The sequence below is a fragment of the Cimex lectularius genome, unplaced genomic scaffold (genome assembly GCF_000648675.2).
Source record: "Cimex lectularius strain Harlan isolate CLEC.00 unplaced genomic scaffold, Clec_2.1 scaffold298, whole genome shotgun sequence".
NCBI lineage: Eukaryota > Metazoa > Arthropoda > Insecta > Hemiptera > Cimicidae > Cimex > Cimex lectularius.
The window spans coordinates 100,526-125,084 of NW_019392861.1; the positions used below are offsets into that span (position 1 = coordinate 100,526).

At 35.2% G+C, this 24,559-nt stretch overlaps 3 protein-coding genes and 1 long non-coding RNA gene across 5 annotated transcripts; 2 read left to right on the forward strand and 2 right to left on the reverse strand.

Moving 5' to 3' along the window:
• Positions 1 to 908: 908 nt before the first annotated feature.
• Positions 909 to 2,070, reverse strand: LOC106665283. The gene is made up of 7 exons (XM_014391607.1): positions 1,961 to 2,070; positions 1,655 to 1,730; positions 1,531 to 1,586; positions 1,435 to 1,470; positions 1,259 to 1,376; positions 1,113 to 1,183; positions 909 to 1,053 (listed from the first exon to the last, which is right to left on the reverse strand). The coding sequence occupies exons 1-7, from the start codon at positions 2,021 to 2,023 to the stop codon at positions 1,009 to 1,011; spliced, it is 465 nt and encodes a 154-aa protein (XP_014247093.1). The 5' UTR covers positions 2,024 to 2,070; the 3' UTR covers positions 909 to 1,008.
• Positions 2,071 to 7,383: 5,313 nt separating this feature from the next.
• Positions 7,384 to 8,536, forward strand: LOC112127609. Its single transcript, XR_002910650.1, has 2 exons — positions 7,384 to 7,463; positions 7,540 to 8,536. It is a non-coding gene; the product is annotated as an uncharacterized LOC112127609 (long non-coding RNA).
• A 3,246-nt stretch (positions 8,537 to 11,782) lies between these two features.
• Positions 11,783 to 14,521, forward strand: LOC106665202. Of its 2 annotated transcripts, none has more exons than XM_014391460.2 (7): positions 11,783 to 11,860; positions 11,916 to 11,997; positions 12,057 to 12,112; positions 13,536 to 13,571; positions 13,970 to 14,084; positions 14,142 to 14,215; positions 14,269 to 14,521. In XM_014391460.2, exons 1-7 carry the CDS (start codon positions 11,804 to 11,806, stop codon positions 14,311 to 14,313), a joined length of 465 nt encoding a protein of 154 aa, XP_014246946.1. In that variant the 5' UTR covers positions 11,783 to 11,803; the 3' UTR covers positions 14,314 to 14,521. The 2 variants fall into 2 exon arrangements, with proteins under 2 accessions (XP_014246946.1, XP_014246947.1); XM_014391461.2 differs by having other exon boundaries at positions 11,916 to 11,988.
• Positions 14,522 to 20,738: 6,217 nt separating this feature from the next.
• On the reverse strand, positions 20,739 to 22,202 carry LOC106665299 (probable protein disulfide-isomerase ER-60). Its single transcript, XM_014391626.2, has one exon. The coding sequence runs from the start codon at positions 22,200 to 22,202 to the stop codon at positions 20,739 to 20,741; it is 1,464 nt and encodes a 487-aa protein (XP_014247112.1).
• Between the last annotated feature and the right edge of the window lie 2,357 nt (positions 22,203 to 24,559).

The following is a 24,559-nucleotide window of genomic DNA, read 5'->3' on the forward strand; positions in this document are numbered from 1 at the left end:
CGAGTCCTGCATAAACCTTTTGGACCTATTCACAAACCCCAAGATTTTGGACCATTTTATCTTGGGGAGTGTTTTTGGTTATGTCCTCTCCTTCGAAAGTTTCAAATCTTTCCCTAGCATACCTATCACATTCTGCAAGGTAGTACCGAGCCGTTTGTTCCTTTGTTTCACAGAAGCGGCAGAAGGGGTCTGGTAGAGTACCCATTATGAAGAGGTGTCTTCTCAAGGGGCAATGGCCCGTTAGGATACCAGCAGCCTCCTAATTCCCCTCCGAGAGTTAGAGAAATAACCATTTCGTTTCTTTTGGTTTGATTTCCTTCAGAAACTCCTTCGATTGCCTGTGTCCGGGGGACATATTCCATTCTTTAAGGAATTGTTTCATGCCCCAGCAACTAATACTCTCTTTCGCTGTGTTTATAGAATGGGGTAATACCGGTTGTGGCCCGACAAACGCAGTATTTGATCCTTCTTTGGCCAGGCTGTCCGCCTCTTCATTACCATAGTGCCCCTTATGAGCAGGTATCCATATGAGGGTTACCCTATTCTCGTCCCTAGTGTTTATCCTATTGATAAGTTCAACGGTTTCCTCTACCAGCCTAGATGTAGATAACTCTTTTTGTAATGACTTAAGACTAAAAAATTCTAATATCTTTTCCCTTAGTATTATTATCCATGAGTGTTCTACAGCAAACATTGATGGCCCAGACCTCAGCCTGAAAGACTGAGGTGGAAGCACACTTACGTTGTCATGATAAAGTACCTACAGGAAAACTGAGGAACCATACGGACACTGGCCAATAAGACTTACACTCTCAAAAACATTCGGACATAGTTTATATTTAGGTTCTTTTTCATAAGGTTAATGGAAGTCATATCAAAATAATAAAATGTAATCGAATAAAACACAGTTTTGCAATGAAAACAAGGAAAACTTTATTCAAACATAACGTTTAATTACAACTTTTATCAATAAACATCATGTAATTCAAACAGGCTGGTACAGAACAATCAAACCGTAGCATCTGGGTGATATTTCGCGAACTTAAAGCCTTTCTGCAAAAAGAGAAATTACAATAATAACAGTTTAAAGTTCATCTGTAAAATCCACTTACTTCCCTGGCTGTCGTCGCCCTACACACGTAGAATGTCGTTACGGTTTTACAATCATCAGTCACTGATTTGGCTGTAAAATAACAATAAATGCATTAACATAATGGCTTGAAAGGTCTGACAAATTCACCTGACCAATGAAATTTACCTTTCTTAACACAGACGTCGTCTATCTCGTTGGCAGTACGGAGATTCTCAGGAATCTTATATTTTTCAGCGTTATTCGTTTTCAGTTTTACAAGGTCCAAATTACCAGGTCCCTTATACTATTTAACAATATATTCATATATATGACTGTGGTGATTTAATACATGGAATACTTACGTATCCCCTTTCTGTGGCATAGCACTTCGCAAAGCACTGAAAAAGTAAAAACAATGTAAGTTATTTTTAATAAGTAAGTGAAAGAATATCATTTACCTCTTGGTCTCTCGTGGTTGGCAGTTTTTTATCGGTAATCAACGATCGGTAATCCTCTGAAATAATTTTGAGTATTATTAGATTAGTAATTAATAACAATTTTATTACCCTTGTGTTAACAAACCTTCAGTGATGCTCGGAAATTGTGCTTTACATTTGCGTAGTTCTCCTAAAACTGCTTTCGAGTATTCCAAAGACAACTAAACCAAATTTTTGCAAGTTTTAAGTTTATTAATTGAAATTTATTTCATTAGATGCTGAAGTGTATTGTTTTTTGATAAAAAAAATAAGTATTTTTATATGTTCTATGTTATAATATGCTAAAAGATTTAAATTCTAATAAGTTTAATAAAAAATTGATTAAAAGTTTTAAAAAATTAGTTATATATATCGTTATTAAATCGCAAGAAAAATGACGCCTCTTTTTTACCACTTCTTGCTCAGCAGCGTAACTAGTAGCGACCAAAACGGCGAAAACCAGAAGAGCCTTCATTTTGCTGTGAAGTCTTGTTACGGACTGAATATGTCTGATCGATAAAGCTTATATACGATTTCGAAAACACGTTTTCAAAGGATGGAATTCTAACATTTGCACAGCTGTGAACAAGACTGTCTCCTTGATTCCGGTGTACAAATAACGTAATAGAATAAATAATTCCTATGGACGGTTGAAAGATTTAAATAAATTTAAACAGGTTTAAACATTAATTAAAATGTAATAAATTAAACAATCTTAAACATTAATTAAAACATCTATAAAAAAGAAATTCCAAATTGTTCAATAAGAAGTAAAATAAAAGGTTGTGTTCAAAATTTGTAACAAGGGGGCAACGCGAGTCTCTTTTGGATTGGCCTCACTACTTAAGCTTTTAAGACATTAATCAAAAAATAAAATTAGTTGTTGTTTGGTAGGCGACCAATAGAGATTGGCCCCATCAGGGGGGGTAAAAAATTTCACGTATGCCAATTTTTCCCGTTAAGGCACAGTGGACCTAAAAACGTGCATATCCAGAGAAAACTCTAAAAGTCGTTTTTCGTCCCAACGCAATACTTTCCCCTCCTTCAAAGGTAAAAACTCAACAAAAAAATAATAACTTGATTTCAAAGTTTCAATAGTTTAAAAGTTCAGTGTTCAAAAAGGGACATAATTTTCATAAGTTTCCAAAATATTATTTCGTCGTAGTCTGCAACGCATATATTTTAATTACCAACATTAACGATTATTAATTAAGGTTTTTAGTTAAGATAAAAAGTCAATGTCACGAGCGGGATTCGAACCCACGATCTTCGGCTAGATACGCCGCTGCTCTACCACTTCGATCCACTCGGACACTAACTTCCCATCTCAACCCCGCCTTTTGAATTTTCCCTCCTTTTTGATATTTTTCTTTAGTAACTGATTTCTGCCTCTAATCTTCTTGTGGCACCAGGACATGTCTAATCACGAAAAAATCACCCTCTGCAATATAATTTTTTAGCACAAAACATAACGACAAAAAGAACCCCTCAGGGAAGTAAGGAGTGAGAGGTAGAATTCTTTCTTTTGCGAAATCAATCCAGCGGTGCTAAAAATTTGCCATTTTAAAAATTATAGAATAATTTGAACCATGGATATAAATTATTATTTATTTTATATAAAACGTAACATCATAAACATATTGCAATAGGATAACAAAATTAATTAAATGTTTTTGTTTCTTATTAATAGCTAGCGTTAAAGTAAATTAGATACGAGCCATTTTTTCCTAGACCACAGAAAATAATGAAAGTATAATAATGGTTTAAGTTAGTTAACTTCCTAATTTGAAATTTTATTTAAGCTATTTAATTTATTATATTCTTGCGTAACTTCACTATTACTTTTTGCTAACGAAGTGAGATTTCCGCAAAAAATACGAGTGATGGCCACAGCATATTTTTTAATAATATACAAAATTTAAGGGACATTTGCTTTTTACCGTGATTTCTCTTTTAATTTAAATGAAATCTTGGCATATTATATATATTTCGTAACAAAAAAATTAAAACGCCTACAGTTTCAATTTATTATTAAAAAAAATAGATTAATTTGACCTTTTAAAAGAATGAAATTAGGTTTGAAAGTACCCTATTTGAGAAAAAACCCAGATTAAAATTGTGATTTTTTTTAAATTATGATAAATTTTAAAATACTGCTTGGATTTGAGACAAACCGGGCTTACAAGTTACAGGAAGAATTCAGCTTAAAAATAGTACCAAAAATGTGAAAAACCGATAATGAAGGACGGAGCTAGGAAGTAGGAGGGAGTGAAGTTAAACAAACCGAGCTCGTTGTTGTGCAGGAGAAAACGCAATAAAGGAAAAATTTTGATTGAATTTTTTACTTTCATTGTCTATAACTCTGAGACCCCTAGTCGATTTGGCTGAAAAACATCCCAACCATCCTCTTAGGATTATTTACCTCCCTGCCAAATTTCATTGCATGCGATCAAAAGTGCGCCGATAGAGAGCGCTAGATTTTTGAAAGAAATCTACCTAAAATTAAACATCAATTTACAGGTTTCTTGATATCGAATCGATGATCAAAGTATCAAACCGGGGGACAACAAAGCCAAGCGAGATCAGTTAAGAAAAAATTGATTTAATTTAGGGAAGTTTTATGAGAGGTAACAGAGTTTATCTTATCCTGAAATATAAGCCTCTTCGCTTAATTAAGGCTAAACTAACACATATTATACATAACAAATAACATCATCACTTGGGGGGGGGGGGGTTGAATCCGCCACGACGGGCTGTAATGAAGACAGAGTTGGGCAAAATCTAACTAATTCAATAATGATTAAGAATTTTGATTGAAGTGTAATCATGATTGAATTATTCATGAGTAAATTAATCATTATATGATTTAATCATAATTAATTCAATCATGAGGTATGACTAAATCATATAATGATTAANTCTGAGTGATCAATCATTAATCATTAGACATGACTAATTTTTGCCCAACACTGAATGAAGGTACGTGGTATCTTTTATTCGGACACTGCCGAAAAATAATATTCAACAGATCCTTGCTGTGCAGTGGAAATAATACAAATAAAATAAAATCTGAATTACAAAAAAAAAATTATATTCCTTTCTAAAAAATAAACAAACAAATTCAGAATAAAATATAAAAAAATCTCAATCAAAATAATCATACAAAAAAAATTAAAATATTTTCTTTTGCCAACCTGTTATCGTTAAATTATACGAAATAGATGCTACGACTGCCTTCAAGCTACTTCTCGTTATGGCGAAAGCGGCACTAGTTTTTCTATTTGTTTGGCAAATTAACTATTTACATTTTTATATAACAAATCAAAATAACAAAATTTTCTTGACTTAACAATTTAAACAAATATAAAATAAGAATTTTTTAAATTGTTTGTTTGAAAATAAAATAACATTTGTTTCATTGTTAATAATAATTATTCGGAAATCGTGAGATGCGGTCTGGTGAGATGTAGGTTTGAGCAAAACATTTTCTTTATTGTGCCAACGTTTCGATCTTTATTGAGATCATCTTCAGGGCCTGGGATTTACAAACATTGTTTAATTTAACAAAAACATGTACTAGTACAAGATCCACTAGTACTAACAATACTACATCAAATCTATCAAATACAAACAAACCAACATACATTTCCATACCATTCATTGGCGGCCTACACATAAATTAAACACATTTCTCTCGTCCGATAACTTTAAAACAGCTTTCAAAAATTATAATACAATTCAAACACTTTTTTCCAAAATTAAAGATCCCACACCAATAACGAATAAATCTGACGTAATATTCAAAATCAATTGTTTAAATTGTCCTGCAACTTACATCGGTCTGACGTCGCAATATCTGGACAAGAGAGTAAGGCAACATATCTATGATTGCAAAAAACCCAAACAAAATCCTACAACACTCGCTACCCACCATTTGAACGCAAACACAATTTCGACTTCAACAATCCAAAAATACTACACACAGAACAAAACAAACATAAACGTACCTTTTTAGAAATGGTTTTCATCAACAGAGATAAACACAGCATCAATTACAGAACAGACACGTGTGAACTCAGTCGCAGCTACGCTAATATCATTAATCAAATTCAATATCAATAACATACATAACATCACATCACACAAAACATATAATACAACATATAAAATATTCATCACATTCCACACATCAAACATTTTTAAATAGTCTAATTTTTGAACAATTTAGCTTTCCTTTTCTTATTCATCCCCGTGTATATAATCCTGAAAGGATAATCTGGCCGAACCATTATCAACGTTTTTTTCCCCTTTGTCGGCTCTTTTCACCTCAAAGAAGCCGACTACTTATACAAAAATGTCTTTCTATACCAACTTCCTTCCGCACCCCTTCAAAATCCAACGTATATAAGCATAAAAAAGCAACATCTCACTTCCAACACGACACGCAAGAATGGCACATTACGCAGAAAACAAACACTTTGAGTGAGTAGAAATACTTTGATTGAATGTATAAAAAATATATATATTTTGCATTGTATAAATTCACATTTTTCCACATCCTACATGTTTTTGTGAAATTTAAACAATGTTTGTAAATCCCAGGCCCTGAAGATGATCTCAATAAAGATCGAAACGTTGGCACGATAAAGAAAATGTTTTTCTCAAACCTACATCTCACCAGACCGCATCTCACGATTTCTGAATAATCATCTACAAACGGTCACTAATCACCACACGTTAATAATAATAATTTAACTTGAAAATTATAACATAAAAGAAATATAAACAAAAAGTCAATTAATTAAAAATTGTCGTGATTTTCATGGCAAGATGGCCACTCTCCAAGGAACACGCTTTCCCAGGCGCGAGGGGCGAGTTGTTCAATCGCAGTCTTGAAAGATATTGCTGACTGGACAATGGTCCTCGTGACTGGTAATTCAGTTCATCGTCTGCTTGAGAAAAGGATGTCTTTTTTTGTGTGCTTGACTGTTTACTTGGCAATTATTTTTTTTTAACAAGTTAAATCAAACTGTATGTTAGATTAATTGAGATACACATAATTTGTTTGTTTACATGTATTACTTACAATTAGCAGAATGCTATGTGATCTGTTTATCGGTTCGGATTTCTTTACCAAGTTTTGTTTACAAATAACTTATTCACAGTAGTCAGTTATCGTTTAGGCCCTTCTTCAAGTGTCGGATTTTTCTCCCATTCTGATATCCTTGAAAAGGTAATTAGTGAACTACTTACATTTTTCTATATATATTCCGACTTCCTTTTTGTATCACCCATAAATCTTTTTATTTGGGTCACATGAGGTTCGATGGTACCTACTTGCCCATTGCAAAAATAAAAGCACTTCTGTAAAATATGCCAACTGAAAACCTGCAAAAGGAAGTTGGGCGAATGACTACGGTAGAACGAACAGTCCTCATGGGTAGCATATGAAACTGAGTTCGTTAATAACTGAGAATTTACATTTTCTACTTCCTTAGGATTTTCAGTGATAGTTTACTGTTGTACCCCTCTAGATTTTATTTCGGTGATAGAAGAATTAAAGATACTCTCCGAACCGTTTTCCGACCACTTCCCTCTTCACCTTATGCTTCGCATTGGGACGGCACTTGATGATGCGGTTTTACCTTTGATTCCTCGGCTAACATGGATAAGTAATAAGAGTGAGCAATACAGCACAGAGAACTTGAAATCCATTATTATTAACACCTTGTGTTTCCTAGTTAATGTGCAGGATCTATAGAAGACGTTGATCTCCTGACCTCCCTCTTATAGAAGACGAATCCCCTTAACAACGTTTCCTACAGAATCTTTAAGAAAGAAAGTCTAGTTTGGTGGTCATTGTTACCAAGCTCGAAGAAAAGCTTTTTTTGTTTCAAAAAACCAACTCAAGAATTGTAAGTGCGGCCTACAAGGATGCCAGTGCCTTATATAAATTAATTTATTTGACAAAAAAGAGAGTTTTTTTTTCAGTCCGTCGCAAAACAGCTTGACGGTATCAAGAACTCTAAGGATTTTGGCATCTACCTACTACCTTCAAAGGTAGAAAGCTTATGTGTGGTAGTGGCATATCCTTGCCAATGTGGACTTGTCAATTTAGCGAACTGTTAGAAGAGAAGGGGCTAAGAATACAACCTTGCCTTACGCCTGATTCCACGTGAAACCAGTCTGAAATGCCTGTTTCCACGCACACTGATGAGATGCTTTTGTCGTAAACAGACATAATTATATGAATTAATTTAGAATATTGTTGTAAGATTTGGTGAAGGCTTATCGGAACCTGTCCACAGACGATCTGCTAAACCTCAGGGTTCTCATTCTGGTGCGATTTTATTTATTTTTTAATAACGTCACCTCTGCTCTCATTAGTTTTTCATTCTCACTTATGGAAGAGGTGGCGGATGGACTACCTCACCAGTTTACAACCACGCCCAAAATGGACTGCCAACCATCCTAATCTAGAACCAGGCACCCTCGTTCTAATAAAGGATTCGGCTTCCCCTCCTTTATCTTGGCCAACTGCTCGAGTGGTCGAACAGTATCCTGGGGAAGATGGCATTGTAAGAGTTGTCAAACTAAAAACACCTACCGGCCAGTATGTGAGACCTGTTTCCCGCCTTGTACCTCTTTTTCCGCAGCCTGATTCTGAGCACGTTGAAAAGAGGCATGAGAACAGTTCACATTCAATAAAAATTTTTCCTTATTTTTGTTTGTAAAAATTTGGTGGGCGGAATGTTGACGCCCCAAGAAGCTTTCATTTTTTTTGTTGTTTTCGGCTGACCAAGGTTCGCCTCGGAGGCCCTGTTTAACTCGCTGAGGCCCCATTGTTTTTATTTTGGCAAGCGATAACGCCGGTGTCTTCGGCCTTTGCACGGGAGCAAGTTAGTCTCTCGCTTGCCTGGGTCAGCACAAGACGCACCGTTCACCATATCGATTATCGAACCTTATATCGATTCCCTTTGGCCATTCACCATCGATTTCTTCGATTCAGCACCTTGTCGTCACATCACCGACCTTACGGTCTACGTCAACGATATCGTCATCCAGGCTCCACAGGCACCTTCGTCGGAGTGGAACCCAACAGGAACCTCCAGCTCAACACCGCTTATTTCGATTGCTGGGAGAAGCGAGTCGTCAACCCAACAAGTACCTTTTCGTTTCGTCTTTTATTTTATTTTAATTTTTTTTTTTGTAAAACCAAAGCGAGTCATCAGCTCACCCAGTACCTTTTCGTTTTTTGTTTTTTTTCTTGGTTTTCGTAAAACCCTGGCCAGTAGGTTTGATCATAAATAATTTTGGATAATTAAGGAAATTTCTTTTAACTTTTTTTCTTAGTGTAAATATTTAATTTTGTTTTTAAAGTATTATCAATCTCCCCTTTCTTTTTCCCAAATCCCTCTTAAATATAATAGTGGCCACCTATTTAAAAGAGAGAAAAAACAGAACAAAATTTAATTGTACCTTTGAAACGGGTACGGAAGTTTGCGGGTCAATTAAGATCCGCCCTTCCCCCCAACAGCTCCGTTTTAAATATGTGTACAAAACGCTAAAACTCCCTGGTCAATATTTGATCAGTGATCTCGATTTCATGCAGACGACGGATATACCATTGCTGTAAATACTTATGTTTTTTAAAAGGGTATGTTTTGTTATTTATATTAATTGTCAAATAAAGTAAAATAATTATATTATTATTAATAATGTAATCTAATAATGTCATCCTAAGACCACATCCCTGACACCAAAACAATGTTCCACAGCTGGTCGTTCAACACGCCTGAGTTATAGACTGAAGAGTTCAGTCCAATATAATTTTATATAATTTAATTGAATTAACTGTATTGTAATGAGATACTTTTAATACGTTGATCTCAATTGTCACTTATCGGACAATATAATAGACCTTGATTTTTATACTTACATTTTTTTCAAGAAACTAGCAATCAAACACTTCTAATGACCTAGTAAAATTGATATACAAGTTAAGTAAAATTGAAACTAATAATAAATAATATTTGTATGTTACTGAAAAGATAGTTTAAATTTTAGCCTTCTTAGTTCTTTCCATAATACAACTAAATTGATCCTGAACAAACAATTATTACGAAGGCTGAAATTATTTTTATTTAATCGAAAAAACTTAATAATTGAAGATACTTTGTCAACGAGAAGATTTTCTTGATTTTATAGAACATAATGATTGATCTTTCACAACAAAATAAAGAAATAAAGAAAAGGCATACTTTTCCACAAAACCTTGTTGTTCTTTCCTTGGTTGATGATGGAAAGGGCGCAGATGGCGAGAAAAATAATCAGCTTCATTTTACGACTCGTCCTGGATAATCGTGATGACTTTTGAATCTTTTATACTATTTAATACGCCTTTAACTGTACTTATGCGTGAAATTTAGTGTAAAATTGACATTACGCTGATATTCCAAAACGTTTTGAATAGTAAAATGAAGAAAGCTTGTATGCTGTTTAGTAAATTAGAAAAATATTTAAAAATTTTAATATTACTATAAATTTGAGCATAGAGGTAGTCAATTTTTTTCATACACGATTTTGCAGCCTTTCACTTTTTTGCGAAGAATGACATCCCATTTTGTTTTCATCGTTTTGCGTTTCCTTTTCCTTGTTATTATCTCTAGTTTTGTTATTCTTTTTATTTTAAAAAAAACTTATAAAAGCAATAAATAAATTTTACTACGCTAATGAAAAAATTCATGTTTTTAAAAATAAGTAGCCAATGTATCTGATAGGAATGTAGACTGGTACGTATAGATGATAGGTATATAGATACCTACTCAACCCCTAGCAGGTGGAAAGGAAGTAGATAGATATAATTACCTCCTAATGGATGAGAATTAGGTAAGTGGAGGTATATGGGAAATAACGAAAATAACATAATAAATAGATTGGCAAGTAAAAGAATAATAGATATGTAGGTACGCCGTGGTAGTTGGCAATTAGGTAGGTGGTTAAGAAGGTAGATTGCTACTAGTAAGCTGTTAGGTAACATATAGATAGGTATGTACATAGTCATTGTTTATACAGATATGTATTTCTTCTCCATCTATAACCCCAAGATTTCCTTCTCCATAATATCTCTGTTCGGACCTTCAGCTTTATAAACAGATCTTCTTTTTTGTATTGCATTGCAAGTCGACGGCAATAATTCCCGGACGATTCTATTTGACACAGGACGCATCCTGTAGCATTTGTTCATATCCGAACCTGTGATTTCGTTGCCTATTTTCTGAAATAGCAAGACTAAAGAGAGATAGAGAGAAATAGGACAGAAGAGAATGGAGTGGAGAGAAAAAGATGTGGATAATAGAGAGAAGCAAAGAAAAAGAGCTCTCTTCTGGTGAGAGAAAGATGAACAATGATGAGAGAAAGATATCGGAGAGAGATAGAGAGAGAGAGTAAGGGAGAGAGAGAGAAAGAGAAAAGGGAGCGTGATAGAAAGAGGGAGAAATATGTGGATAATAGAGAGAGCATTTTCTCTTGCAAAATAAATATTAGCGTGAAAAACACTAATTTCATAGTGTAAGCGACGGCAACATAAAAATACAAGCATAATGAACTTCCTAAACGTAAACAAACTGTATTAGCTTATTGAAATTTAAAGTAATCCTGATTCATCGTGGCTTCCTTCTAACATTCGTTCACAACAATAACGTCTATAAACAAAATGAAAAGAAGATCATTTTGTTTGCTTATGAATGTACATGTATAAATTCTAAGTATAAATAAATCAATTATTTATTTTTTCATTGACGATGCAACTGATCAAGAACTGATTAAAAATTGCAATTTAGTAAACATTTTGCCACGTCAAACGATTAGAAGGATAGGCATTATCTATCAATCCTTTCAAATATCTTTCAATTTAAAATTTTATTCTTACATGGAACTACTGCCTACTGAAAAACCAGTCATATTGTTAAAGATATAAACCTCTGGTGTGCCACAGTAGAACGCACTACGTTTCTCAATGGACAAAAGTTAAGTTCTTAATAGGACAGTTGTTACACATATTTATTCGGAATTAATAAATCTCGAAACCTTGGCAATCCTGGCAGAGAGACAATGAAAATGAGATTAGGGGAGTAAAATTATGGGGTTGAGAAGCCTGCAATTTTCCTAATTGACTATCTACGATAGTAGGTGTATAAAGCAGCCATAATAGAGAAAATTCTTTCTTTTCCAGTTTTTCATCAAAACCGTTAGCATGGTACCAGCCGTTTGCATATTTTTTCTTGCTTGTTTTAGCACAGTTCGCGCTTCGGTGAGCTGGCTGTCGTTATTAATTTTAGACAAAATGTAATTTTTTTTTCTTTAAGCCACCTCAAAATATCGTCCTGACAGTGGTTAGAGCAGTGTCTAAATGCAAAACTGAGTTTAGCCTGAATGAGAGTAAGGAGAGTAAGCTAGAAGAAAATGTAATGACTGCACACATTTTTATGAATATTTAACATTTTTAGGTGACTTCAAAGAAATGCTCCTAAAAATGAAAATTCCGGACACTGAACAGTTCAAGGTAAAAAAATATATTATTACTTACATCAATATTTGATGAGAATAATCGCTGTTTCTGTTAATTCTGTTTTTCGATAGTACTCAAATTCTTTACTGATGGCATATTCTCATTATTATCAAATTTTCCTTATTCTATGTTCATCTCTCTCTCTCTCTCTCTCTCTCTCTCTCTCTCTCTCTCTCTCTCTCTCTCTCTACCTCTATCTATCAATATATGTATCTATCTACCTATCTATCTATCTAAATATTTCTTTCTGTTCTATCTATCTATATATGTATCTGTATATNTATATACCTATCTCTCTTTCTATTTCTATCTATCTACATATGTATCCATCTATCTACCTATATTTCTATCTATCTCTCTACCTCTCTCTATATATATGTATCTATCTATCTATATATCTACCTATCTATCTATTATCTACCTATCTATCTTTGTATCTCTATCTATCTATCTACATATGTATCTATCTATCTACCTATCTTTCTATCTACCTATAATTGTATCTACCTATCTATATATCTACTCATATATCTTTCTATTTCTATCTATCTATCTACCTCTATCTATCTATCTATTTACCTAACTCACACTCTCTCTCTCTCTCTCCCTCCCTCTCTATCTCTCTCTCTCACTCTCTCTCTCCCTCTCTCTCTATATATATTTATTTCCGTCTTCCTCTCTCCCACTTTCTTGTTCTCTTTTATACCCTTTCTTTTTTATTTAACTGTCATTTTCTATGGAACTGCTCTGTTTCTACCATTTATGTGTACTCCACTCTTCTCTCTCCTATACACCCTCTTCTTCTCACACTATCTCTCTCTCCCTCTCTCTCACTTACTCTCTTTCAAACTCTCTCCCTCTCTCTCACTTACTCTCTTTCAAACTCTCTCCCTCTCTCTCGCTTACTCTCTTTCAAACTCTCTCTCTCTCTCTCTCTTTTTGTCCCTCCTCCACTTGCTCCGCTCATAGTCTGGTTACTTTCACATTGACCACCGTTGGAACAATACAAATAAATTACCAAAAAGAGGTGATCTATCGTATGGTAATATTTATTCTCGGTAATGGTCCGAAGGTGATTTTTTACACAATGGGTTTTGATTTAATTAAGAATAAAAATATGCACTGGAAAATTAACCCAGTTTTTTATACGTTGTTTAAACTCTGTTAAATGTGGGAAAGATTGTAATCAATTTGTCTCTTTTATAGTCCACTTCCTTTCATTATGGAATTAAAAAATTTATTTGTAATTTTATAATCACATTGTCCAATGCCCCTTGCCTGTGATTCATGATGTCTTTAAATAACTGTTAGTTTTTTAAGCTTACTGTTGCACTTTGCACTATGTTGTACATAATAACGTGTAATTTAAAATACATGTATATTAAACTGATTTTTATGTTAATACTAAATGTTACAGTGCATGATGGCCTGCTTATTGAAGGAAATGGGGCAAGTAAGTACAGTTTTATTGAAATTATTTTTCATACTTCATTGGGCGAAAGATTTTACAATTTTATAAGGTAAAGCAACCGGTTAGATGATCCTTGCAGAAGCTAGTTCATCACGATGACCTTGATTCACGTCATTATCTTTCAAATAGACTTAAGTTAATGACGGTTATTGTGTTTCCAAGCGAGTAATCTGTATCAGAACCCAAACGTCAAAATATGCTGAACAGATGGTATTGAAGTATGAAGTATTGATGTAGTAATTGTAACGCGTTTTCGAAAGGATTTTAGTAAATAAGTCATGATGCAATAAACTATTATCACCGTTTTTATTTTCTTGGATGAGAAATGTTAATGTTGTGGTATAATTGACTGATAAATCTTTGCAATTTTGCCGCTTAAGTATCACGACGGTCAATTCGATTTGGATGCTTTCGAGAAGTTCAACAGGTTGAAATGGAGAAAAAGGGATCAACTCGAAAAGGCGAGGGAGGTGAATGTCGTGTGCACGCAAGAAGGTAAAAACCTGTGAAAATGTTTACAATTTTTTTTTTTTTTTTAATGATGTAATTTAGCATTGCAGGATAAAGACAATGAATGCGAGATGGCGTTCAACCTGATCCAATGCTTGCTGAGAGAATCCCAGAGGGTAATATCAGTTATTTTCTTTTTCTTATATGCTTTATAATCGTTTCTTTTCAGGTCGGTTTACCTGTGACCTTTACAGGACAGACGTCATTGCTGTGAATAATTGCATCCTCTAAATAATGAGAAAAAACAAGAAGATTTTTCGCAATTAAGAATTCAAAAGATTTTATTAACTTTACCTTTCATTTAGGCGTATGTCACGCTGTAAATCAAAACAATTCAATTACATGTTCTAACGGATGGGAGTGTTTACGTCAAATTTAAGTTGTTCAAATGCATAGGAATAATAAACGTATCCTGAATCTTTCCCAACCTCCTCTATAAATATATTATTCAACAATTAGGTAACGCCATATTAATCATTAAATCAATACTTATATTTTTATATAGATAACTTTATTGGACATACGTCATGTACAGTTTGGCAAATAATAAAAAATATATGCAATAGCTTTAACAGTAATTGACGTGAAGCATGTGAGGAGGTTTCAACCCAGTGGCAGTCCTCTGAAGTTTGGATTTTTTTTTAACTGTATTTATTTACACAGCAAGGTAAGCATGATGGCTCCTTTTTCTAGCCTTCTAAGTTCTCGTGTGGGGCGCAGCTACTGGACAAAATCAATAAAGATGGTATTGTGGTGTTCATTGTCAGTTATGCGTTGATACAATTTCACATATGCTTGTTTCAAATTTCACTGCGGCGACATATGGCATATTAAGTTTCGAATATACCAAGGCGCACCCTTGATAATCCACAGAACTCGACTTTGGTGGACTTGGTGGTCGAAACCTATAAGAACCATTTATGTTTTCGTGTTCAATTGACCAAGTTACTTCTTTCAATTAATTAATTATTCTTTCTATATAAGATCTTGGTTGAGATAAAAAAGTCAGTGTCACGAGCGGGATTCGAACACACGACCTTCGGCTAAATACGCCGCTACTCTACCACTTGAGCTATCGTAACTTCGATCCACTCGGACACTAACTTCCCATCTCAACCCCACCTTTTGAATTTTCCCTCCGTTTTGCCATTTTTCAAATGTGGTGTAATCTATTTGATTCTCGGCGACAAATGAAATGGCCATGGAGAGCTTTAGTGAAGTATACTTCATTTAAATTCATTAAATTCACTAATTTCGTGGTCCGCTTGACCAATTAATATCTTTCAATCAATTAAGGTTTTTAGTTGAGATAAAAAAGTCAGTGTCACGAGCGGGATTCGAACCTCCGGCCTTCGGCTAAATACGCCGCTACTCTACCACTTGAGCTATCATGACTTCCATCCACTCGGACACTAACTTCCCATCTCAACCCCACCTTTTGAATTTTCCCTCCGTTTTGCCATTTTTCAAATGTGGTGTAATCTATTTGATTCTCGGCGACAAATGAAATGGCCATGGAGAGCTTTAGTGAAGTATACTTCATTTAAATTCATTAAATTCACTAATTTCGTGGTCCGCTTGACAAATTAATATCTTTCAATTAATTAAGGTTTTTAGTTGAGATAAAAAAAGTCAGTGTCACGAGCGGGATTCGAACCTCCGGCCTTCGGCTAAATACGCCGCTACTCCATCTCAACCTACAACCGTTCGAATTTTCCCTCTTTTTGCCTATAACAACCTTTTATTGAGGAGTGAAAATGAAAAATTCTTGTCAAGAACGGGCTGGAAGACCGATTCGGCTCAAAATTTAATCAGATCGCAGGTATGTTTGGAATATGGTAATATTTTATCGAGTATTTGGAGATCGTGAGATGGCGTAGGTTTAGAAAAACATTTTCTTTATCGTGCCAACGTTTCTGTCTTTATTGAGATCATCTTCAGGGCCTGGGATTTATAAACATAGTTTAAATTAAACATGTAGGATGTTAAAAAAATGAATTTATACTATGCTAGAAATTTTAGACTCAATCAAAGTATTTGTACTCACATAGTGGTTCGGCCTGATTATTCTTTCAGGATTATATAGACGGGAATAATTGGGGAAATGAAAGCCAAATTGTTGAAGAATTAGACTATGTCGAAATGTTTGATGTGTGTCATGTTATGTATGTTTTGTATATTATATGTTTTGTCTGGTGTGATATTGATGTATGTATGTTATCGATATTGAATTTGATTAATGATATTGGCGTAGCTGCGACTGAGTTTACATGTGTCTGTACTGTAATTGATGCTGTGTTTATTCCTGTTGATGTAAACCATTTCTAAAAACTTACGTTTGTGTTTGTTTTGTTCTATGTGTAATATTTTTGGCTTTTTGAAGTCGAAATTGTGTTGGTGTTCAAAGTGGTGGGTAGCAGCAAGTGCTGTAGGATTTTGTTTGGTTTTTTTGCAATCATAGATATGTCGCTTTACTCTCTTGTGCAGATATTGGGATGTAATACCGATGTAAGTTGCCGGACAATTTGAACAATTGATTTTATAAATTACATCAGATTTGTTTGTTACTGGTGTGGGATCTTTAATTGTGGAAAAAGTGTGTGAATTGTTTTATAGTTTTTGAAAGCTATTTTAAAGTTATCCGAAGAGAGAAATGTGTTTAATTTATGTGATAGGCAGTGAATGAATGGGATGGATATGTATGTTTTGTCTGGATTTGATAGATACTGTTTTAAATTGGTTATATCAACTAGAAGTAAACACAGTTAATCCTTAATCCAAAACAAGGACAAAGGATTTTTCAATGTTTACTTTTCACGGAATTTAAAATGTTTATTCAGTCTCATTTGAATTCTGAAACCACAAACGGTTTAGTTTTCATCTTTGTTTTCTTAATTTTAATTTTTAAGCTTAAAAATGCCACTTAGTGGTGAGGACGTAGCGCGTGATACAATGATCATGAACGTTCCGGCTGGACGCCCTAGAGTAACAGAACCACTGTTTTTAGACTTTGGCAATTTTGCGAAATCGGCACCTTACTGTTGTTCAAGAGATTCATCAGCTCCAGGAAGTTTGGGGTGTCCAAATTTCTGAACGCCCTGGTCGAAGAATATTAAATCAGTATGGACTGATGGCTTTTCTCCCCGTAAAAGGACGAGAATTGACCAGAACACAGAGTTGCACAGCTCGCATTTGCTCGAGAACACACCTTTGGTCTTTGGACGATTGGTTTGCTGCACTTTTTACAAATGAGTGTACATTTGCTCTACGATCGCCAGATGGGCATGAAAGAGTGTGGAGAAGGCGAAACGAAAGGTACGAAGCCTGTAATTTTTCCCAGATCCAACCTTCTCAAAGTTCAGTACTGGTGTGGGCTCTTAGCATTTCAATGGCAAGGCGCACAGAGTTGGTTGTGGTTCGTGGAGAGTCTTTGACGGCCACTCGCTATGTGGATGAAATTTTGGAACATCATGCGTTTCCTAACCTCGATGAATTCAGCGACAATCCTATTCTAATGCACGATAATGCCCGGCCGCATGTCGCTCGCATAGTACAAACGTACCTTCAACAGCATGACATCAGGGCCTCAGCCTGGCCAGCCCGTTCTCCAGACTTGAACCCCATCGAACATTTATGGGAGAAAACCTCAAAAGACGAATAAGCACGCCTCTTCCTCTTCCTTCCACGATCTTGAAAGAACTCTTCGTGAAGAATGGGCTAACCTCCAGCAAAGAGACTGGTTGAAAGAATGCCCAAGTGCAGTCTTCGAGATGTAATTAAAGCAAGAGGAGGAAATACGCGATATAGAAATATTAATTAAAAATCTAAAACAAAGATAAAACAAATTTTATCTGTCCGTCTTTTCAAAAAAAATTTTATTTATTTTTAATTTTCCTTAGAAACTTACATTTTTTTATTGGCGAAGACTCAATTATTAAACGTTAAAAAACGTGAAACTTTGATTGATATATAAAAAATATATACAAATCAAGTTATATTACAAGTGGGCGGATTTATTGGCCTGTGTATAAACACATTTACTCAGAGAACTTCCAACGTTAGCAATTGTTTACTCAATTCGCGTCATCTTGGACAGGTGGCAATAAAACAGTACAGATATTCCTCTTCATTGTCACAAATGGCACATTTAGTTACACAAGTGTTTAAATGTGTTTTATTACGTTTTAAAACAGCCATAAGCCAACTAGGATTATAACACATCTGTTAGCATTTTCTCCTATGATTATTTATTGTGAACAACATTGGATTTTTTTATATTAAAAGCCAACCGGGAAATGTATTTTCACCAAGCAATTATGGAGAGATTATAGAGCATAATGGAGGACTTCTCAGGAGTACTTCTCACGTTACCCTCATTTCCACGACAAAAATAAATTTTGAATTTGCCTTTGAAACAAAGAGATGAAACAGAGATTAGCCCGTTTCATCGGCCAATTCGGTTCCAAACATTATTCTCCTTCCGGGAAAAATTAACAAAGACTTTTTCCAAGGCTAGAAGATAGATTTTCTCACTAGATTTCACCTTTCCTCCCGTAAAACGACACTGTTAACTTAAATTACAAGGGAAACTAATTATGATATTGCTGACGTTTTTGGTATGACTGAACAACATTCAGGCCAATCTGAATAAGTAATTTGTCTAGCTTGTCAATGTCGGTTTAAACGACACTGAGGGGTAAATAATTGTATAGTGTAGACATATAAGCAGTTACATTGATATACTGTTAGCAATGGATCTAAATAACATAGAATTAATAGTATAATATTGGAATATAGATTGTCCTTTTTGCCATTTTTCAAATGTCGTGTAATCGGATTGGATTCTCGGCGACAAATGAAATGGCCACGGAGAGCTTTAGTGAAGTGTACTTCATTTCAATTCATTAAATTCACTATTTTTCGTGGTCCGCTTGACCAATCAATAACATTCAATTAATTAAGGTTTTAAGTTGAGATAAAAAAGTCAGTGTCACGAGCGGGATTCGAAAAATGGCAAAAAGGAGGGCAAATTCAAAAAGGTGGAGTTGGGATGGGAAGTAAGTGCCCGAGGGGATCGAAGTCACGATAGCTAAAGTGGTAGAGTAGCGGCGTATCAAGCCGAAGGTCGTGGGTTCGAATCCCGCTCGTGACACTGACTTTTTTATCTCAACTTAAAACCTTAATTAATTGAATGTTATTGATTGGTCAAGCGGACCACGAAAAATAGTGAATTTAATACCATATAAAGTACTAAAATTATTGATATTATTTTTAATCCTAGAGATAAGCACATCCTTGTCAAATAAATTAGACTCCATGGCAAAAATTGTATAAAAATTTTAAAAAAACTATTAGACGAATATCAATTTAATTTTAGATTGTATTGGCCAAATACATAAATATTGAAACTTTACTCATATCTATTTTAGATCCGTAAATTTCAATTGAGGAAATAAATGAATGTACTCAGGACTGAAAGAGTGAATTGTACAAATCTCTTATTTTTAGTTTTTTAAATTATTTTTAGTTTTTTATATCATAATTAGTACATGTTTTATTGTATGCATTTTATTAGTTTATTTTTGGATTATTATTGTTTTGATGCAAGCTCTATTAAATAGGTTATACATAATAATAAGCATCCGTGAAATATTGCATTTTTGTATTACAAACAATTTATAGAAGTATTGTAATATTATTAAACGTAAATAAATCATGATATTAAATTACATAATCTATCTATAACTATAAATATATAGTACATTATATAATCATGATCTATTCACGCAGAGTACTGAATGTTTTGTTTCAAATAGGAATAACAGTTTATACTACAGTTTGTAAACAAGCAATTCAAAATCATCCTTTACTGATCAAACTTCAATTTCCTTTATGTATTATAACTATAAAAAAATATTTTAATAAATAAATACAAAAGACTAGAATTTTTACGAACAAAGTGTAATTTCATTGCGTACTTTAAACGAATAAAAGCATAGGGAAAATTAACATTATAAGAACATTAATACATATCATTAGTCTAAATGAAATAAGTGAGAATCTCAATTTAGAAAAGTTATTGTAAACGTAATATAGGCGACGTCTTATCGTTTCTGCCCGTTGAAACATGCCCACCGAGAAAGGATGATGGTCATTAACACATTTGAATTTTAACTTCCCGCTGTTGTTGAGTGACTTGTTTTCAATTTATCAATCGTCAATGTTTCTTTTGTAGCAGTGGAGGTCCGAAGTGGCTGTGTTTAGTGTCGCTTCGTGAAAGCGTCACAACGCCGAAGTCTGTAGACGAGCGAAAGCTAGGTCACAGCAGTCTTCTGGTACTCTTCAGGCCACAAACTTGACCTCTCTAAATTTTTATTCAAATAATTATTAATATCATAAAAAAGACCAACGAAATGTTTGTACACCTACATATGTAAATTCCTTAACTTCTTTTTCCTGGACCTCTTATATAAATTCCATTCGGTCATTATAAGCCGTCAATGGTTAACAACTTTAATAAAAAATAAATAAAAAACTTTTTTTTAGTAATATATTTACAATTAATAATACAAAAAAGGTATATTCAAACGCAGCTTTTGGTCATAAAGGGTAGATTAAATTGCATAAAGGGAAAATATTTTAAAGATCTTCCTTGCTCCTGGGTTGGCCAGTTCTTCCGTAATTTTTGAGCTCTTCAGACGCATGTCCTCCAATGAATCTCAAGAGAGAGTTTAGATCCGATCCTCCTTTGTAGAGAATTTTTTCGTGTTTCTTGTATTTTGGAATCCAGTAAGTTGTCGGAAAATCTGAAACGTCAAAAGAATAAGGAACGTCGTTGCTGACGGCGTCCATCTTCATGACGACGATGTCTTCGTCGATAAGCTTTTCCGCCAATAAACTCAGTTTATCGCTCATCCTTTTGCTCAACGAGCACCAAGGGGCGTAGAACATTATCATGACATCTCGATTTTCCGAAGCCAGTACCTGTTCGATATTTTTCCCCACAACCTGTTTTACCAGGCCGTCCGATGCCTGTGGGACTTCTTCCGAAAGGACGAACGGTTCAAGTCTTTCCTCAAGGAGGTCTTCCAAAAAACCCGACATTTTTTCGACAGAAAAGGTGTCGTTCATGACGTATTTCCTGTTGTTGAACTTAACCGTCACAAACGGACGGTTTGCTTTCAGATCTTCTTGAAAGCCGTAGTATAGCAGCTCCTGAGGATACTCTGCCATCGAGCTCAGGTAAAAATGAAAATGATCTTTGAATTTCTGTGCAACTTGGAGGATTCGATTCCTCAAGTAAAGAGAATATTTATCTTTGTTAGAAAAATCGATTCTGAAGTAGGTCATTACTTTGGGTTTGCTGTCTTTGAACTGCCAGTCGTTCTTGACTCTCCTATAGCGTAAGGTCCCGTGTTGGTTTTCTTTAATCCATTCTTCTAGAGCGTATTCGTTATTTTCTCCCTCGTAATTAACAAAATTTGGTTCCAAGCTGTTTCTGAACATTTTCGGCTGATAAAGAGAAACAGAGTTGAATGAATCATTTGCTTGAGACGACGCGACGATCGCAAAATTCAGCCTTTGCCTAAGTTTATCGGCGACTCTCAAGAAGGGTTCTTTCAGTGGAGCATCGCCATCGAAAAACCCGACAGCAGTCGTTTTATCAGAATTGTCGTCGAAATAGTTTTCCAATTCGTCAGTCGTTTCGAACTTGTGGACATTGTTTAACAGCATTTCATCAATGAACTTGAGGAATGCCCGTTTTTCCCTCTCTTCTCTGTGCTCTCCGACGTTAATGCCGTTTTTAAAAAACAGGAAGTCAGGGTTTCCGAAGACGTTATAACTCTTACAAGTGTTTTTACCCGTACCCGAACAGTCGATCTTCGCAAATTGTACGTCTTCCGGTCCGGAGGCAGCCGCCTCTTCGAAGCGGGGTCTTATCAGAGAACAGTAGCTGTGCGGCTTCCTGAAGTACATCAGAAACACCTTACCGTTGTTTTTCATGAACTCGTCGTAATTCTCGTCATTGATCGTTTGGACATTCGATCCGAAAACCGCCCCGAGATACACAGAGACAGATACACCGATCAACCAGAGTAACATTTTTCGAACAGCACACGCTTTTCAATTTTTAAGAGAAAATCGGTTTTAAAACAAAAATCAGACGACTGATCCCGTTCGATCACATGTTCGAAACAAAGCACTTAATATTAAAGCTTTTAATAAACAATTTAATACATTCTTAATAAATCCTATTACCAATACAAATAATTAATCATTATACTGATTGATACTATTTGACTTATCCCACAATTGTATGTACTGTTAAATTTTCAAAAGGTAATAGGTATAAGTTACTTTGTTTTTTTAAATTTTGAATTGATCCAAAAATTTAATTTGGTTACAAATAGAATATCTTCTAAATTGTTATAATAATTCATCCCTAACAAGAAACCACCATTTTGTGGTGGACCAAGACTCTTCAGGTCAAAGAAATAAGGTTGTTAAGTGACACCCAAAGAAAAGCTTGCCTCAGTGTCACTAGAAGCAGGAGCACAACGCCAGCTGCGACCCTGGAAATGATGTTAAACCTCCCACCACATCATATTCTAATCCGAGAAGAAGCCCACAGACTCATAAATGGACAATCATCTGCAAGGATAGGCCGTGTAAACAATGGAAACTGAGGGAGGAGATACAGGCAGATGCTATTCTAGACTATGATGCCACTACTTCAAAGTACAAGGCAGTCCTACATCTTTACTAAAAAGTACAAGGTACTGATACCACAACGGGAAGACTGGGCCAAAGGAAAGGTAAACTCCTACTGGTATATTGACGGCTCCAAAACCGACAAGGGTACGGAAGCTGGAGTCTTCGAGATAAACCCAAAGTCCGAACTGACGGTAAAACCTAGGTAAATATGAAACAGTTTTCCTGTCTGAAATCTTAGCGATTGAACAATGCGCCAGATAAATAAAAACGCTAGGAATACATTCCCGTAAGTTCATTTTCTCTGACAGCCAGAGAGCACTTAGAGCCCTAGGCCTCTTGCGAAGCGAAAGCAAAGAGTTTTTTGGAACTGCGGATAAAAGTCAGCGACACCAATGACCTGACTCTGGCTTGTGACCCTGAACACCGGGGCATATAGGCAACGAAAAAGTTGACATGTTGGCCAAAAATAGGGCCAGCATGGACTCTCTAGGTCTTGAACCCTACTGTGGCTTCGCAACCTGCCACAAAACAGGATACATCTTAAAATGGATACTTAATGAGTCCAAAACATGGTGGAATAACACCACAGGTATGAGGCACGCGAAGAGATTTATAGAAGGACCATCCGCAAAACTTACGAAAGAATTACTGGAAGGCAACCGCAACCGAACCAGGATTCTGGTTGGACAGTGCCACTTAAGAAAGCACACGCACCGGATAGGAGTATAGACAGGAACACTGAGCAGATACTGCCAGGAAGAAGAGGGACCGCAGAACATATTCTATGTTACTGTGAAGGTCTATTAGGTGCAGATTCTTGCAACTAGGACAAGAAAAACCACAAGCAAGATCCTACACTAAGGAGGATTGCCCCACGTTTCCTTAGATTACATGGCAACTATGATTTTCGCGAAGTAAAAAAAAAAGTTATTGTAATTTAATAGATTGTTTCACAGTTTGATAGATTCAGCATCAAATAAATGTCGAACAGAATAGCAAAGGGACCAAACAACTTGTGACACATATTTACTCGAGTAAGATACAAAATGATATCCAATTGACTAGGGGGAAAAGTGGGCGGCGGAAAATAGAGTCAACATCTAAAGATTCCCGATAGTAGCTGGCTGATGGAATTCTGAATTCAACCTACATTACAAACCACCTTCAATATTTACTGGACACGAGAAAAACCGCTCTTACCTCTGTCGATTTCATATTATAGATGACCTAATATGTCAATGCAGAAACCACACCACACAAGCTGAATTCGACGAACGAAGCTCCTACGCCTACCTGACCACGTCTTATTGTGCCTAATGGAGAATTTATGGTCGCATATATTAACCTTGAAAGATTTGGATTTACGTAAGCTCAAAGCTGCGTATGTGCGCAATAGGCGTATAAATACATTCACTTTCAACACTCGCTAGAGATACAAAATTATCATTATTATATATTATAAAACAATTCCGTTTCATCCAAAAATCAGAACAGAGATCCAGATCGCTGCCGTCTCAAGCATAATTCTCATATCCGGCGGCCTTCCTTCATGCTCTCTATATGGAGCCAAGAATTGCTTCCTTCAATTAGGTGGGACACATTGAGCAACCTTTCTCTGCAAGCTGGACACATACGAGGGCTTTCCCTCAAAAGATCTTGAAATACCTAGCTTTATTTTTGTGTGTATGTATTGTTTGGATATCTCAGTTTAATTTCGTTAGGGTTAGGATAAGTTTTGTTGTTTT

What these genes read in the sequence shown, in the direction of transcription:
- LOC106665202 (XM_014391460.2), top strand. Translation starts at nt 11,804, where the DNA reads ATGGTACCAGCCGTTTGCATATTTTTTCTTGCTTGTTTTAGCACAGTT. An exon ending in TTAGCACAGTTCGCGCTTCG is followed by an intron (nt 11,861 to 11,915) that starts GTGAGCTGGCTG and finishes TTTTTCTTTAAG; the next exon opens with CCACCTCAAAATATCGTCCT. An exon ending in TGCTGAGAGAATCCCAGAGG is followed by an intron (nt 14,216 to 14,268) that starts GTAATATCAGTT and finishes GTTTCTTTTCAG; the next exon opens with GTCGGTTTACCTGTGACCTT.
- LOC106665299 (XM_014391626.2), bottom strand. Translation starts at nt 22,202, where the DNA reads ATGTTACTCTGGTTGATCGGTGTATCTGTCTCTGTGTATCTCGGGGCG.
- LOC106665283 (XM_014391607.1), bottom strand. Translation starts at nt 2,023, where the DNA reads ATGAAGGCTCTTCTGGTTTTCGCCGTTTTGGTCGCTACTAGTTACGCT. An exon ending in ACGCTGCTGAGCAAGAAGTG is followed by an intron (nt 1,731 to 1,960) that starts GTAAAAAAGAGG and finishes AATTTGGTTTAG; the next exon opens with TTGTCTTTGGAATACTCGAA. An exon ending in ATGCCACAGAAAGGGGATAC is followed by an intron (nt 1,377 to 1,434) that starts GTAAGTATTCCA and finishes ATTGTTAAATAG; the next exon opens with TATAAGGGACCTGGTAATTT.